At 29.2% G+C, this 14,698-nt stretch overlaps 1 protein-coding gene across 2 annotated transcripts; it reads left to right on the top strand.

Moving 5' to 3' along the window:
* The first annotated feature begins 2,151 nt into the window (after positions 1-2,151).
* On the top strand, positions 2,152-7,310 carry LOC109804033 (nitrate regulatory gene2 protein). 2 transcript variants are annotated; one of them, XM_020365773.3, is made up of 6 exons: positions 2,152-2,318; positions 2,430-2,482; positions 3,035-4,340; positions 4,662-4,873; positions 5,482-5,705; positions 6,448-7,310. In XM_020365773.3, exons 3-6 carry the CDS (start codon positions 3,140-3,142, stop codon positions 7,154-7,156), a joined length of 2,346 nt encoding a protein of 781 aa, XP_020221362.1. In that variant the 5' UTR covers positions 2,152-2,318; positions 2,430-2,482; positions 3,035-3,139; the 3' UTR covers positions 7,157-7,310. The 2 variants fall into 2 exon arrangements, with proteins under 2 accessions (XP_020221362.1, XP_082915257.1); XM_083059131.1 differs by lacking the exons at positions 2,152-2,318; positions 2,430-2,482 and having other exon boundaries at positions 2,513-4,340.
* Positions 7,311-14,698: the final 7,388 nt, after the last annotated feature.

Here is a 14,698-nt window from a genome sequence, read left to right as displayed (position 1 = left end):
TTGTAGAAATTCAATGAATAGAGACCGAGATTGTGTAGTCACTTACAAACCAATTTAGGGATTGGAATAATCGGTCTCTACGTTGATTAAAAACATGAAATATAGTTAGAGCAAAACTTTTCGGTATCTATTAATCTTCAAAAGTTAATTTTTTGGTACATCTTACACTCTAATTATAATATATTTTTAGTCTCTAACTATATTTTTTATATTATAGTTAGAAAATAATGAGATAATATTAATATATTTAAATCATAAAATAGAACTAAATAATAAAAAAATATTTTAAATATTAATAATAAAATATATAATTCATAAATAACAACTTTGAAATTTATAAATTATTGTTCATATTCTTTTTGAATTTTTATATTATATTTAAAATTTTTATAAAAAAAAATATTTTGAACATGTAAAAAGTATTAAATTTATATTAAATGATTAATATTGTGATACAAGATTATTTTTAATTATTCATAATGTTTTAAATTTATTGAAATTAATGTAAAATAAGTATGAGAATATATATTGAGATAGATGACAGGTTTAAAAATTCTCTAAAACAAAATTTCTTATAAAAAAATTCTTAAAAACATTGTCATTAGAAAAAAAAAGCTTTTACAATTACTTTTATTAAAAAAAACTCTTAAACACTCTTTCTAGTAATAGAAGGATATAAAATAATTAAATTTTTTTTGCAATGCATAAAATAAATACTAAATTTTAACATATATTATATTTTAGATTTATAATTTATAATTTATATTGTGATATAAAAATATTTTTAGTGGTTGAAATTTATTTTTTGAAATATATACTAAAATTTAATTTAGAAATAAAATCAAAAAGATAAATTGAAAGAGATAAATTTCACCAAAAGGTTCTTTAAAATTGTTCTCATTAGAAAAAAAAAAATCTTTTCCAACGCTCCTAATTAAGATAATTACCTGTGTAATAACTTGTTTCTTATATGAGTGTTGAGTTTACAATGAGGATGGAGGTCATAATCATAATGAGTTCATTATTAATATTACTTTTTGTGATGGTGTTCGTTAGCATTGTTGTTATTTTTAGTGTTGTTATTATCACCACAACAATTATTATTATCATCATCATTGTTATTCATACTATTATTACCATTAATAACACTACCACCACTATAATTATTACCTTATTAGATATAAATAAGGTCTCATATAATTAAAAACAATAAGAGAAATATTAGTTTAGTAAACATACAAATACTCCATTTGTTTTTTCGAGTAATGACCAAAAATAAAATCATGAAGATATAAATTCAAAGTAGACAAAATCAAAACAAATGTGATGTTGTATACAAATAACCGATAAAAAAATAACAAAATATAATAACTTTTCTCTTAATAAATATATTACTCTCAAACAAAATACTATAACATAGTTACACCGACAATATCACTATCATAGTTATCATAATCATTATTATCATCATCATTGTCACAACTAGGACTACCACTACCTTCTTTATCCACAATAATTGATATGAGAACAATAACAATAATCAAAATAATGAGATTTATATTTTAAAATAAATTTTTAATCTAACTTGATCACTTTTATCTAAAAATTGATATCGATTATTTTCATTGTAAGAAGCCATATTTCTTTCTCTCCATCCTTTTCTATAAATATATTAAAACATTTTAATTTAATTACTAGAATACAATATAAATTATTAGTTATAAAATAAAATAAATATATTAAAATTTATTCTTAAAATAAGTTATTTTTTGATTATAACCAATCATCGATAAAGAGAAGAAAAAGAAAACTATCTTCACACCATACACCTATAAAAAAGAATTCTAATGACCCCTAAGAAAACAAACTTGTTGAGCCAAATTGAGCATGAGAAATAGCTAAGTAGCTAACCTTTGACAGCTCTGTCTGTTAGTAACAAAATTATTGGACATATGATGATTGGGTCCCATTAATGAGACATTTTGACCAGCCACTTTACCAAGTAAAGAACAAAAACTGTGATTTAGTTTCAGCTTTCATGTGTGGCATTCTTGAAATTAAGTCCAACATGGAGGGCAATCACCCTCACTTGTCACACTCTCATCTGCTTCTTCCTTTATTAGCTGCCCAACCTCAACCTGAAACTAAAGCTTCTAACTTTGTCTCTCTTTTCTTCTTTTATATACTTTGTTTCCTTCCTCCTTCTGTTTTGACCGTTGCTTTTTCTCTGTTCACACACACACATTTCTCTCTCACTGATTCCTTCTCCACTTTCATCATCCAAACGCTGTCGTTTCCCTTCACCTCCTTGGTGTCTGGTGCTCTTCTCCCTTCCATCATTCTTCATAACTAAACTCATCGCTAATGTGTGTTTCTCGCTTTTTTTTTTCTTTGTCCTAATGCTTCTTCTCTCTTTGTTTGGCTCTTAGAAGCAAGAAACTGAAAAAGGGTGTCATGGAAAACTTTGTCTTCCTTAAAATGGGTACTCTGGTTTTATGTTTATCAGCTTTTTTTATGCTTTTTTTTATTATCTGTTTTTACCTTTTTTTATTCTTTTTTAATTTATTGCTCTATGGATTTTATAATTTTTTATATATATATTTTACATTTATTCCTCTGTTAATTAAGCTAATTGGAGTCTGCTATAGTGTCTGCCTTTTGTTTTTACTTTTTTTTTTTTTTTCATTTGGAAGATGGTTTTCGTCGGGGGTTAAGCTGTTTTTTTTTTTTCTTTTTTAATCTCTACATTTGGGAAGAAAAAAAAAACAACCCAGATGCAAAGTTGTGTGCTTTCTTCTTGTATTATGATGTAGAGCATTGTTTGGTTTTGTGGAAATCATAGAGGAAAGGGTTTGAAAAATCTGTTAAGCATGTCTGTATTTTCGTCACCCTTCTTCTGGCTAGGAAATGAAGAAAAGCAACCAAGATTATTTGCTTCAAATATAATACTATTTTTTATATTAGTTTTGGTGGTTTAGTCATGTTTGATGGAATTTTGTGAGTGTTATTGAACTTCTCTATTTTTTGGTGACAGATTTATGATTTCTTTATGAATCTGGTGTGGCATAGAGAAAAGTTCTCTTTAAGTCTCCATTTCAATGCAAGCTTGAGGCGTTCATTCATAGGGGGCTAAGAAGAGATGGGATGTTCACATTCAAAGTTGGATGATGAAGAGTCAGTTCGGCTTTGTAAAGACAGAAAGAAGTTCATCAAGCAAGCTGTTGAACAAAGGACTCGATTTGCCACAGGACACATAGCATACATAGAATCACTGAAAAGGGTTTCAGCAGCACTTCGTGATTACATTGAAGGCGATGAGCCTCGTGAGTTCTCATTAGATACGGTCATCACACCACCTTTCACACCTGTGAAGAAGAAAACTGGCCCAGGATTTATTCCCATATCAGCAAAGCCCTTCACAACAGCAACAGCAATTGAGTTCGGGGTTGGACCAAACTCTACTTTGAAAGTGAATTACCTTAGGCCTGGTGGTAACCCTGCAATTTCAGTTGAGGAAAGGCCTCAATCCCCCGAAAGGGTTCGGGTTGAGACGTATTATTCTCCAATGCAGCAGTATCAGCAGTATGGCATTGATGGTTTTTTCAACATGCAATCCTCACCAGTGAATCCCTCAATTTTTGCTTACTCTCCCAATGATAGGCCTAATATCCCTCCCCCTTCACCTCAAGCTTCCCAATGGGACTTCTTTTGGAACCCCTTTTCATCATTGGATAGTTATGGTTATCCTGCAAGAAGTAGCCTTGATCAGACTGCTATGGATTATGAATACAGGGGACTTAGGCAGGTTAGAGAAGAAGAGGGAATACCAGACCTGGAAGAAGATGAAACTGAACAAGAAGATTGTGTTGGGAAGAGAAATGAAGCAGAAAAAAGAACTAGACATGATATAAATTCTTCCAAAGAAGAAGTTATTGTTGAAGATGTTGATGACGAGGACGAGGACGAGGATGAGGATGAGGATGAGGACGAGGAGGATGAGGACGAAGAAGAGGAGGGAACAGACATTGAAGATGAAACTGAAACTGAGCATGATGCCAAAGGTTCACAAGCTCATGGTGGTGCAAGTTTTGAAGTGTCAAAATCTCAAGCTGCAGGTCATATTGAATCAAGCCACAGGGAAATGGCAATTGGTAAGAAGGAATCTGGGGAAGAAACACCAGGTTTTACTGTTTATGTAAACCGAAGGCCAACAAGCATGGCAGAAGTGATTAATGATCTTGAAACTCAATTCACAATCGTCTGCAATGCAGCCAATGAAGTCTCAGCACTATTAGAGGCCAAGAAATCTCAGTATTTATCGACATCTAATGAACTTTCAGGTTCGATGGAAACAAACAATTTATATTTTCATTTTGTTGTTAGTGTATTTTCATGTTCATGCTTTCCATATTAGTCAGAACTATGAATAAAGTCCTTAGGAATGGATAGAACCAAGAGCAGCCTGAAGTTGGATAATAAACTTCATTGTTAAAAATCTTATTTGTGTAACAAATCCCACTATGATAATGTGCAAATTATATATCCAGAAATCATCTTTCATGTTTCCTATTCCCCATTTGATTCTAGTGATATTTTTCCTTTCAGTCTTATCTATCTGTAAATTTTTAGGAACATAAATTTGAGTTGTAATTTATTTGCAGCATCAAAGTTGTTGAACCCAGTAGCTTTGATCCGCTCTGCTTCTTCACGCTCTTCTTCATCAAGATTTTTAGTTAATTGTTCAAGCACTAGCAAGGAAGGTTGTGAAGGAACTAAAGGTCTCTCAGAGGAACATTGTATGTTATCTGGTAGTCACCACTCCACTTTAGACAGATTAAATGCATGGGAGAAGAAGCTATATGAGGAAGTCAGGGTATATTACTGAACTTATCTTACATCCAAGAGGAAGTCAAATTTCTAAAAACAAGATTTCAATGAGGTTCTCTCTGGCGACATTCATAGAAACAGATAATTCTACTTAAAATAAATAGCCAAAAAGAAGCTGCTACTTATGCTTCCTCAATTATCTAAGACTTAATGTAGAAAATCCTTCAGATTCTGATATTCTTACTCTTGACGGATGGACAAAATCAATGAATCACTCATGTTATGAATTCATCAATGGCAAATGCACTTTTTAGTTCCTATGGTTATTACTGGAAATCGAAAATTAAATAACTTATCATGGTAATTGAGCACTAGTAATCATGAAAGAGTTTCACCTTCTACATAATGTGTAGAAACACTATGCCTCTAACAAATGAGCATAAACCTTTCTGTTATATGTTTAACAGAATTAGGAAAAAGTGATAGCAGAGATCAGCTTCAACCATTTAAATTATATTCAGTTATTTTTCTTTTGGTACTTTTTAAAAAATTATATTTATTATTGTTACAGGTCATTATGCTTGATATCACATACAGTTTTATTTTAATGTTGGGAAACTTATTAATTATTGTGGCCACTTTCTTCTGCAACAGTCTGGAGAACGTATCAGAATTGCGTATGAGAAGAAATTGAAGCAACTCAGGAACCTTGATATAAAAGGAGAGGACCCCTCTTGTGCAGATAGAACAAGAGCAGCCATTAGAGATCTAGATACCCAGATTACAGTTTCAATACACTCGGTTGAAGCTATTTCAAGGAGAATCGAAACTCTAAGGGATGAAGAGTTGCATCCCCAACTTCTTGAATTGGTGCAAGGGTATGTATAAAAGTCAAATAGCCCCTTACACCTTTGTTTTTTTATATGAACTAATTCCCTTCTGCCAAAACTTTAAGTATTTTCAGACTTCAAACATACTGCTAATGTTTTCATTTGGTCCTTTAAGAAAGATAGGACCACTAGACTGACTTCGATACTACTAACAATTTCAGATAAAGAGTTCGTTTAGATTAAAGCTAGAATTACTTTGAGAGCTACTCTATTGGAAATAAAGAAAAACTCTAAAAAACACTTCTAAACTTGCATCTAAAGAGTTCAAAGTCATTATGAATGACTTATATTTGTTGAATTGCCCAAATGTTTCATTACCTCAAGTAATATTTAGAGTCTATTTAGATACAAATTAAAATTATTTTTAAGGACTTGTAAAACTCTTTAGTTTTGGGAGAAAAACTTCCAGAAACTCTTAAGCTTGTATATAAACAAGTTTAGTATTAGAATTTTCCTGTCACTCAATGCCATCAACTTGCTGAGCAAACCCCGAGTTTAACCATCAAATTTACGTAACATCTACTTAACCTTGTCCAGGTTTCTAGGACCTCCATAATATTTGACATGTATTAATTCTTGGTTTTACTTTCCATATGAGCGACACTGTATGTTTATTAAAGAAAACAGCCTACATCTGCCTTATGAAATGCAGATATATCACACTGGCATTGCATGTAGATAGTTACATAAAATATTATGCTTGCTTATTCTTCAATTATACAAATGACAGGCTGGAAAAGATGTGGAAAGTGATGGCAGAATGCCATCAGACACAGAAGAGAACCTTAGATGAAGCTAAGATTCTTCTAGCTGGCACTCCTTCTAAATCACATTCCAGAAAACAGTCTTCCATGTCAATGACTGATCCAAGCAGGCTGGCGCGTTCAGCCTCGAATCTTGAATTCGAGTTAAGGAACTGGAGAAACACCTTCGAGTCATGGATCACTTCTCAAAGATCCTACATTCAGGCCTTAACAGGATGGCTTCTTCGATGCATGAGATCCGAACCTGACGTGTCAAAGTTACCAGGCTCTCCTCACCGGTCCAGTGGCACTCACCCTTTGTTTGGACTCTGCATTCAGTGGTCGAGGCGCCTAGATGCCATACATGAAAAGGCAGTGCTTGAAGGCCTAGACTTTTTTGCAGCTGGGATGGGGTCCCTCTATGCACATCAGTTAAGAGAAGATTCAAGGAGAAACTCATATGGATCAAAACAAAGCAATGGCATGGAAATGGTGGAAGTTGGTGAGGTGGAAGAGGTAATGGCTCCAGAGAAGCTGGCTGAAGTGGCTATTAAGGTGCTTTGTGCTGGAATGTCTGTTGCTATTAGCTCACTGGCTGAGTTTGCTTTGGATTCTGCTGACGGGTACAATGAAGTTGTTAAGCAATGGAACAATGTGAAGTGTCAAAATACTACTTCTAGTGAGACAAGAACATAGTGTCTTACATTTTGTGTTACTTAGTTTAGGCTTGTTTAACAATGGGTGTGTCTGAGAATGTAATTATGTATTTAACTAACCAATACAAAAGGTAGAATAGCAAGGGCAATTGCACCCAATATTGATAAAATGGATTTTCTTTTTTTACTTTTTATGTCAATAGATCCCTCGGTTTCTAAAATCCATTTTGGATCATAAATATAATTAGTACTTTTTCAGGAAAAAAAAAATAATTCAAACCCCCATAAACTTTGTCCATTTTAAATTGGTGTTCAAAACTTCATAATTTTGTCCCAATTGTTATTAAACTTTATTACTCTTTGGATTTTGTAATTAGACACTTTGATACCATTGGAGAAGTTGCGCTTCGATGTTCATGATGCTTAGGGGTGGGATTTAAGGTGAAGCCAGCCACCATCAATGGCTATGGTGATTTACATGAGTAACATATGTTGAAAATCAGATTTAACAAAAAAAAGACTTGTTTTCAATATATATATATATAGAGAGAGAGAAGGAGGGTTATAATAATACCGGTGTAACTTTTATTAAGTATTACACCGCTCAATAACTTTATATTAAATGTGAATTTTGTAAATTTAACTGTTAGATTGAAAGTTCTTTACTTTTAGATTATTTAATATAAAACTATTAAGCAGTGTAATATTTTGTAACTTATTTGAGGATCGGAGTTTTTTAGATGAACCTTTATCATTATCAATGACAAGGTCCTCTCATCAATGACCATGCTTACATCATTGAATCATTAGAAAGGTTGTCTAAGGATGAAGCTACTAAAGCTAAAGCTTTAAACTCACTAACAAACAAAAAAAATATTTGCTACACCAATATCCATAAGAACACCTCAACATTTTTTAGTCGTTACTCTCCTAGAAGGAAGCTAAGACAATAACACTGTAGAGCGTTTCCTTTGTCCCTCATGAAGACATCCTTATGTGAGTCTCTTTTTTAGTTTCATCCTCTCACATACTGTGATAGCACATCTCCCTAAGGTAGTTTCAAGCTCTTACTTTTCTAAGTTTATGGTCCCAAGTTAACTCACCACCTATGTGTTTAAGAAGGGAACTAAAGAGCTAACAATTCATTGTATATTACAATGATGGTTAGATATTAGTTAAATCTATTTGGATTAGATCAATAATTAGTTACTCACTAAACATGAGTGTTAAAAATATATCAATACCTTTCACGAATAATACAAGTTATTTGCTCAAATATTCGATTTCCCCTCTTTCTCTTTCTCTCTCTCAACTCATAAAATGGCTCAATAGCTTTAAAGTGCTTAAGTTCATTCTAAACACTCAAGATTTAACTAATATAGGTAATAAAGGCATACCTAACACTCTCACTCTCAAGATGGGTTAGACTACTTGACATAGGACCCGGGACCATTACAAAAAGGAAGTTTTTATCTATTATGGAGTAAAACGCTATCAATTCACTTCAAGTCAAGGTGTACTATATTATACACAATTGAATTGAAGTGGTTTTGCACTTGGATTGTGTTTTGGTTGGCTTAGGTCAACATGTCCACCATCAACTTGGGTTGACCGTTGTTTTTGAACCGAGATGATCTATCTGAGTAGATTGGGCCCCAAGTCCAATTCATCACATTAAAGGTTATTGACAAATTAAAACATAAGAATTAATTTTATAAAAATAAAAATAAATAAATAAAAGGCTAAATAATACATGTCAAGGATCACTACTTTTAGTCGAATAGGAAATAATATGCACAAAATTAAATGTTTTAATAAAACAAATATTTTACAAAAATAAAAGTTAATTATTTCAATTTTTAGAAAGGTAAAAAACTGAGAAAAAAACTTAAGAATCAAAATTCATTTATTTTACACAGTAAAAACATTTAATTTTTTTTATCATGACTTCACCTTTAGATCTTATATAGCTCACCAAATTATGCAACCATCTTCCATAGAAGTTTTATCAAAACTCTACAATTCCCCCATTTGCACAAGATAATACTCCGTCTTATGATAAGCAACATCTAAGTTTTTTTTTTATGGACCAAAAAAAACTAATAAATAAATGAAAGAGAATAGTTATCTTATAAAAATAAACCTAATTATTAACCTCTTTTACTAGAAATAATACAACATAACTTTTTTAAAATATTATTCAAAATATAAATGAAAATAAATAATTAATATTACATTGGAAACAAAAATAATTTATTTTAATACTTTTTTTTCTTGTAAGACTTATTATAGGACGGATGAAATAGTAAAAAGTTACTCCCAAAATTTACATGTACAGACCCACAGATCCTCTCAAATCATGGTTCATTCCCACAAAGTTGATTGATCATAGTGGGACTCTTTTAAAAATATTTTACGCAAATGAAATTACTTTGTAACTAATTACACCTTTGGGGCTATTTACAACGGTATCGCTATGGACCATAGCGACACCTATGACACGTGGCATTTTTTGAACTCCAGGAAAGTCATGAAAGCAATATTGATAATGTCGCTACAGCCTAGGACGACACAAAACGGCTTCACTGAAGCCGCTATAGCCTACAACGCCACATTTTTAATATAAATTTTTTTTAAAAAAAAAATATAAGTAAATAGTTTTAAAAATAAACAAATTTGTAAAAGTGGCGTTATGGCCTATAGCGACATTGTGTCGCTATAGACCATAGCGTCACCTATTTAAAAATTAAAATACATAAAAAGAAAAAAAAATATATAATAAAAAATACAGAAAAGATAAATATATAAATATAGATTTATATGAAATTCATAAAATAAACTAAAATGTGAAAAAAAGAAATTCAGTAAATAATTAAAAGTGGCACTAGGACCTATAACGACACAACATCGCTATAGGTCATAGCGTCACTTATTTAAAAATTAAAATACATAATAAGAATAAAAAATATATATAACATAAAGAAAAATAGTAAAGATAAATATTTAAATATAGATTTATATAAAATTCATAAAATAAATTAAAATGTGGGAAAAAAATTAAGTAAATAATTTAAAAGAAAAAAAACGTAAAAAGTAGTGGCGCTATTGCCTATAGTGACACAAAGTCGCTATAGGACAATGTGTCGCTATAACCCATAGCGACACTGGTGGTGGTTGAAAAAAATTAATGACGCTAGCCACGTGTCAATTTACCGCGGATTTATCCAATGGTAGCTTGACACGTGACGTTTGACAGTAAAAAAAAAATTACCCCTCTATATAAGGGATTTTAACCTGAATATGTTGGTCCCCCATTGTCTCCCCCGCGGAACTAAGAGGTATGCGTTTTCCTTTTATTTTTCTGTCTTTAATTTAATTATTATTTATTTTGTTATTTTTAAATTTTATGTAAGTTTTATATATTTTAATTATTATTTCAGGTTATTTTTGTTTTTTTGGGATATCCGCAGAGGTATTTTCTGTTTTAGGTATTTTTTTAGTCTCTGTAATTTAATTAGTTATATTTATTTTTTTAGTTTTTGTAATTTATATAATTTTTTTTCTGTAATTATTATAAAGTTGCTATAGGCTATATCATCTTAAATAAATTATGTAAAAACTGATTTTATTTAAATTTTAGATTTTATAATTTGATTCTGTGTAATTATTTAGTTATAAGTATATTTTTTTTATAATGATTGTGAAGTCGTTATAGCCTATACCATTTTAAATAATTTATTGAAAAAATTAGTTTTCCAATTTTTTTAAATTTATATATATATTTTAAATTGTATGTAACAATATATTTTAATTGTTTCAGGTTGTTGGTGTTTTTTCCGGGATATATTCATTTTCATACGAGGTATTTTGTGTTTTAGATTTTTTTAATTTTTTTATTTTTTGCAATTTATTTATTTATATTTATATATTTATTTTTTTGTGTAATTAATGTGAAGTCGCTATATGCTATATCATTTTAAGTAATTTATTTAAAAAATGATTTTATTTAATTTAAGATTTTATAATTTGATTATCTGCAATTATTTAATTATAAGTCTATTTTTTTCTGTAATGATTGTGAAGTCGCTATAGCCTATACCATTTTAAAAAAATTATTTAAAAATGAATTTTATTTAAAATTTAAATTGATTTAATTTAATTCTGTGTAATTTATTTAGTTATATTTATATAATATTTTTAAATTTCTATAATGATTTTAAACTCATTATAAATTAATTTAACAAATAATTGTATTTAAATTATAAAATTAAAAAATTGATTATTTGTAATTTAGTTATATTTAAATTTTTTATTACGTTTGTTAGTGTTATATTAGATATTAAAAAATGGTAATAAGTATTATGAAAATAAATTATATAATTTTTCCAAATTAAATTTAATTAATTAAAATCATTTATAAAATAATTGGTAATAAATATGGTGTGGGCTATATCATGTTAAATAATTAATTTCAGAAATAATTGTATTTAACTTCTAAATTTATTAATTTCAATCTGTAATTTATTTATATTTATAATTTCTTTTAATGTTGTTAGTGTTATATTACAAATTTTTATATTAGTTTATTTATATTTTATATAATGTTTGAAAATTTGTGTTATCATAATAATTAAATGATAAATATTAATATTTTATAACGGTTTTAAATTAGTGTTAAAAAAATTATATTTCCTAAAAAAATGGAAAATATTTATATTTTAGTTTATTATGTTGTTAAAATTAATTATGAAATAATGTGTTGTTATATTTTGTTATAGATAGCATCATCTTCTACAGCTATGCGTGTGACATGTGGATCCATTGAGGATGATTTATTGACATTGCAAAATATACATGTTTGGAATAGAGAAAATGATAGGAGATTAATAACACGACGTGCTGCTCCAACGCACACTGGAATTGAGGGAGTTCCACATCAAATAGTTCCGTTATTAGAGCAAGCAAGATTTGGATGGATTGCTCGTTTGAGTTATATCAAAGTTAGTCTTGGTTTGTTAACTGCTTTGGTAGAACGATGGAGACCAGAAACACACACATTTCACATGCCATTCGGAGAATGCACAATTACTCTTCAAGATGTTGGTATGCTTGTTGGTCTTCCAGTTGATGGTGAACCAGTGTTAACTCGAGGCAGTGCTAATATATTGGGATTAGGTACTAAAATAACTTTACTTTAAGTTAATTTTTTTTTTTTATTAATTGTTTTTTATAATATTAATAATCGATAAATAATTTGTTTTATTTTATGCAGCTCATGATTTTTTAGGGGTTGTTCCACCTCAGTCAGAAATTAAAGGACATCGCGTTAAGTTATCTTGGTTGGCAACAAACTTTAATGACATTGCAGATGACATAAATGATCTACATCAGTTGCTTCCTTATGCTAGAGCTTGGATACTACGTTTTCTAGGAGGACTTCTTGTTCTTTATAGATCTTCAAGCTATGTCTCATTAAGGTGGTTGGCGTTTTTAGGTGACTTTCAAAACTATTAAGACATATGCATGGGTGCAGCTGTGCTTGGATGTTTGTATCAAAATTTATGCACCTCTATTGATTATAAAATGCCAAGTTGTGGTGGGTTTACACTTTTATAACAGTTATGGGCATGGGAACGATTCCCAAGCATTCTCTCTAGGTGGGAATGGTGAAGAGAAAATGCTTGGGAATCGTTCTCATGCCCATAACTGCAATAAAAGTGTAAACTCACCACAACTTGGCATTTTGTAATCAGTAGAGGTGCATAAATTACGATACAAACATCCAAGTACAGCTGCACCCCATGCATATGTCTTAATAGTTTGAAAGTCACCTAAAAACGCCAACCACCTTAATGAGACATAGCTTGAAGATCTATCAGGAACAAGAAGTCCTCCTAGAAAACGTAGTATTCAAGCTCTAGCATAAGGAAGCAATTGATGTAGATCATTTATGTCATCTGCAATGTCATTAAAGTTTGTTGCCAACCAAGATAACTTAATGCGATGTCCTTTAATTTCTGACTGAGGTGGAACAACCCCTAAAAAATCATGAGCTACATAAAATAAAACAAATTATTTATCGATTATTAATATTATAAAAAACAATTAGTAAAACAAAAAAAATAACTTAAAGTAAAGTTATTTTAGTACCTAATCCCAATATATTAGTACTGCCTCGAGTTAACACTGGTTCACCATCAATTGGAAGACCAACAAGCATACTAACATCTTGAATAGTAATTGTGCATTCTCCGAATGGCATGTGAAATGTGTGTTTCTGGTCTCCATCGTTCTACCAAAGCAGTTAACAAACCAAGACTAACTTTGATATAACTCAAATGAGCAATCCATCCAAATCCAGCTTGCTCTAATAACAAAACTATTTGATGTGGAACTCCCTCAATTTCAGTGCGCGTTGGAACAGCACGTCGTGCTATTAATCTCCTATCATTTTCTCTATTCCAAACATGTTGTGAAACATGTATATTTTGCAATGTCAATAAATCATCCTCAATGGGTCCACATGTCACACGCATAGCTGTAGAAGATGATGTCATCTATAACAAAATATAACAATACATTATTTCATAATTTAAATTAATTTTAACAACAGAATAAACTAAAATATAAATATTTTCCATTTTTTTAGGAAATATAATTTTTTAACACTAATTTAAAACCATTATAAAATATTAATATTTATCATTTAATTATTATGATAACACAAATTTTCAAACATTATATAAAATATAAATAAACTAATATAAAAATTTGTAATATAACACTAACAACATTAAAAGAAATTATAAATATAAATAAATTACAGATTGAAATTAATAAATTTAGAAGTTAAATACAATTATTTCTGAAATTAATTATTTAACATGATATAGCCCACACCATATTTATTACCAATTATTTTATAAATGATTTTAACTAATTAAATTTAACTTGGACAAATTATATAATTTATTTTCATAATACTTATTACCATTTTTTAATATATAATATAACACTAACAAACGTAATAAAAAATTTAAATATAACTAAATTACAAATAATCAATTTTTTAATTTTATAATTTAAATACAATTATTTGTTAAATTAATTTATAACGAGTTTAAAATCATTATAGAAATTTAAAAACATTATATAAATATAACTAAATAAATTACACAGAATTAAATTAAATCAATTTAAATTTTAAACAAAATTCATTTTTAAATAAATTTTTTAAAATGGTATAGGCTATAGCGACTTCTCAATCATTATAAAAAAATAGACTTATAATTAAATAATTGCAGATAATTAAATTATAAAATCTTAAATTTAAATAAAATCATTTTTTAAATAAATTACTTAAAATGATATAGCCTATAGCGACTTTACATTAATTACACAAAAAAATAATTATATAAATATAAATAAATAAATTGTAGAAAATGAAAAAAAATTAAAAAATTTAAAACACAAAATACCTCGTATGAAGATAAATATATCCCGGAAAAAACACTAACTACCTGAAGCAATTAAATTATATTGTTACATACAATTTAAAATATATATATATATAAATTAAAAA

Source organism: Cajanus cajan, chromosome 1 (genome assembly GCF_000230855.2).
Source record: "Cajanus cajan strain Asha chromosome 1, NIPB_CcT2T_4, whole genome shotgun sequence".
In the NCBI taxonomy this organism is placed as follows: Eukaryota; Viridiplantae; Streptophyta; class Magnoliopsida; order Fabales; family Fabaceae; genus Cajanus; species Cajanus cajan.
The sequence above is the reverse complement of the archived record's forward strand: the minus strand, read 5'-3'. Positions and strand labels throughout refer to the sequence as shown.

Coding starts and splice junctions, on each gene's coding strand:
- LOC109804033 (XM_020365773.3), top strand. CDS start 3,140: ATGGGATGTTCACATTCAAAGTTGGATGATGAAGAGTCAGTTCGGCTT. Junction 4,341..4,661: donor GACATCTAATGAACTTTCAG/GTTCGATGGAAA, acceptor ATTTATTTGCAG/CATCAAAGTTGTTGAACCCA. Junction 5,706..6,447: donor CTTCTTGAATTGGTGCAAGG/GTATGTATAAAA, acceptor TACAAATGACAG/GCTGGAAAAGATGTGGAAAG.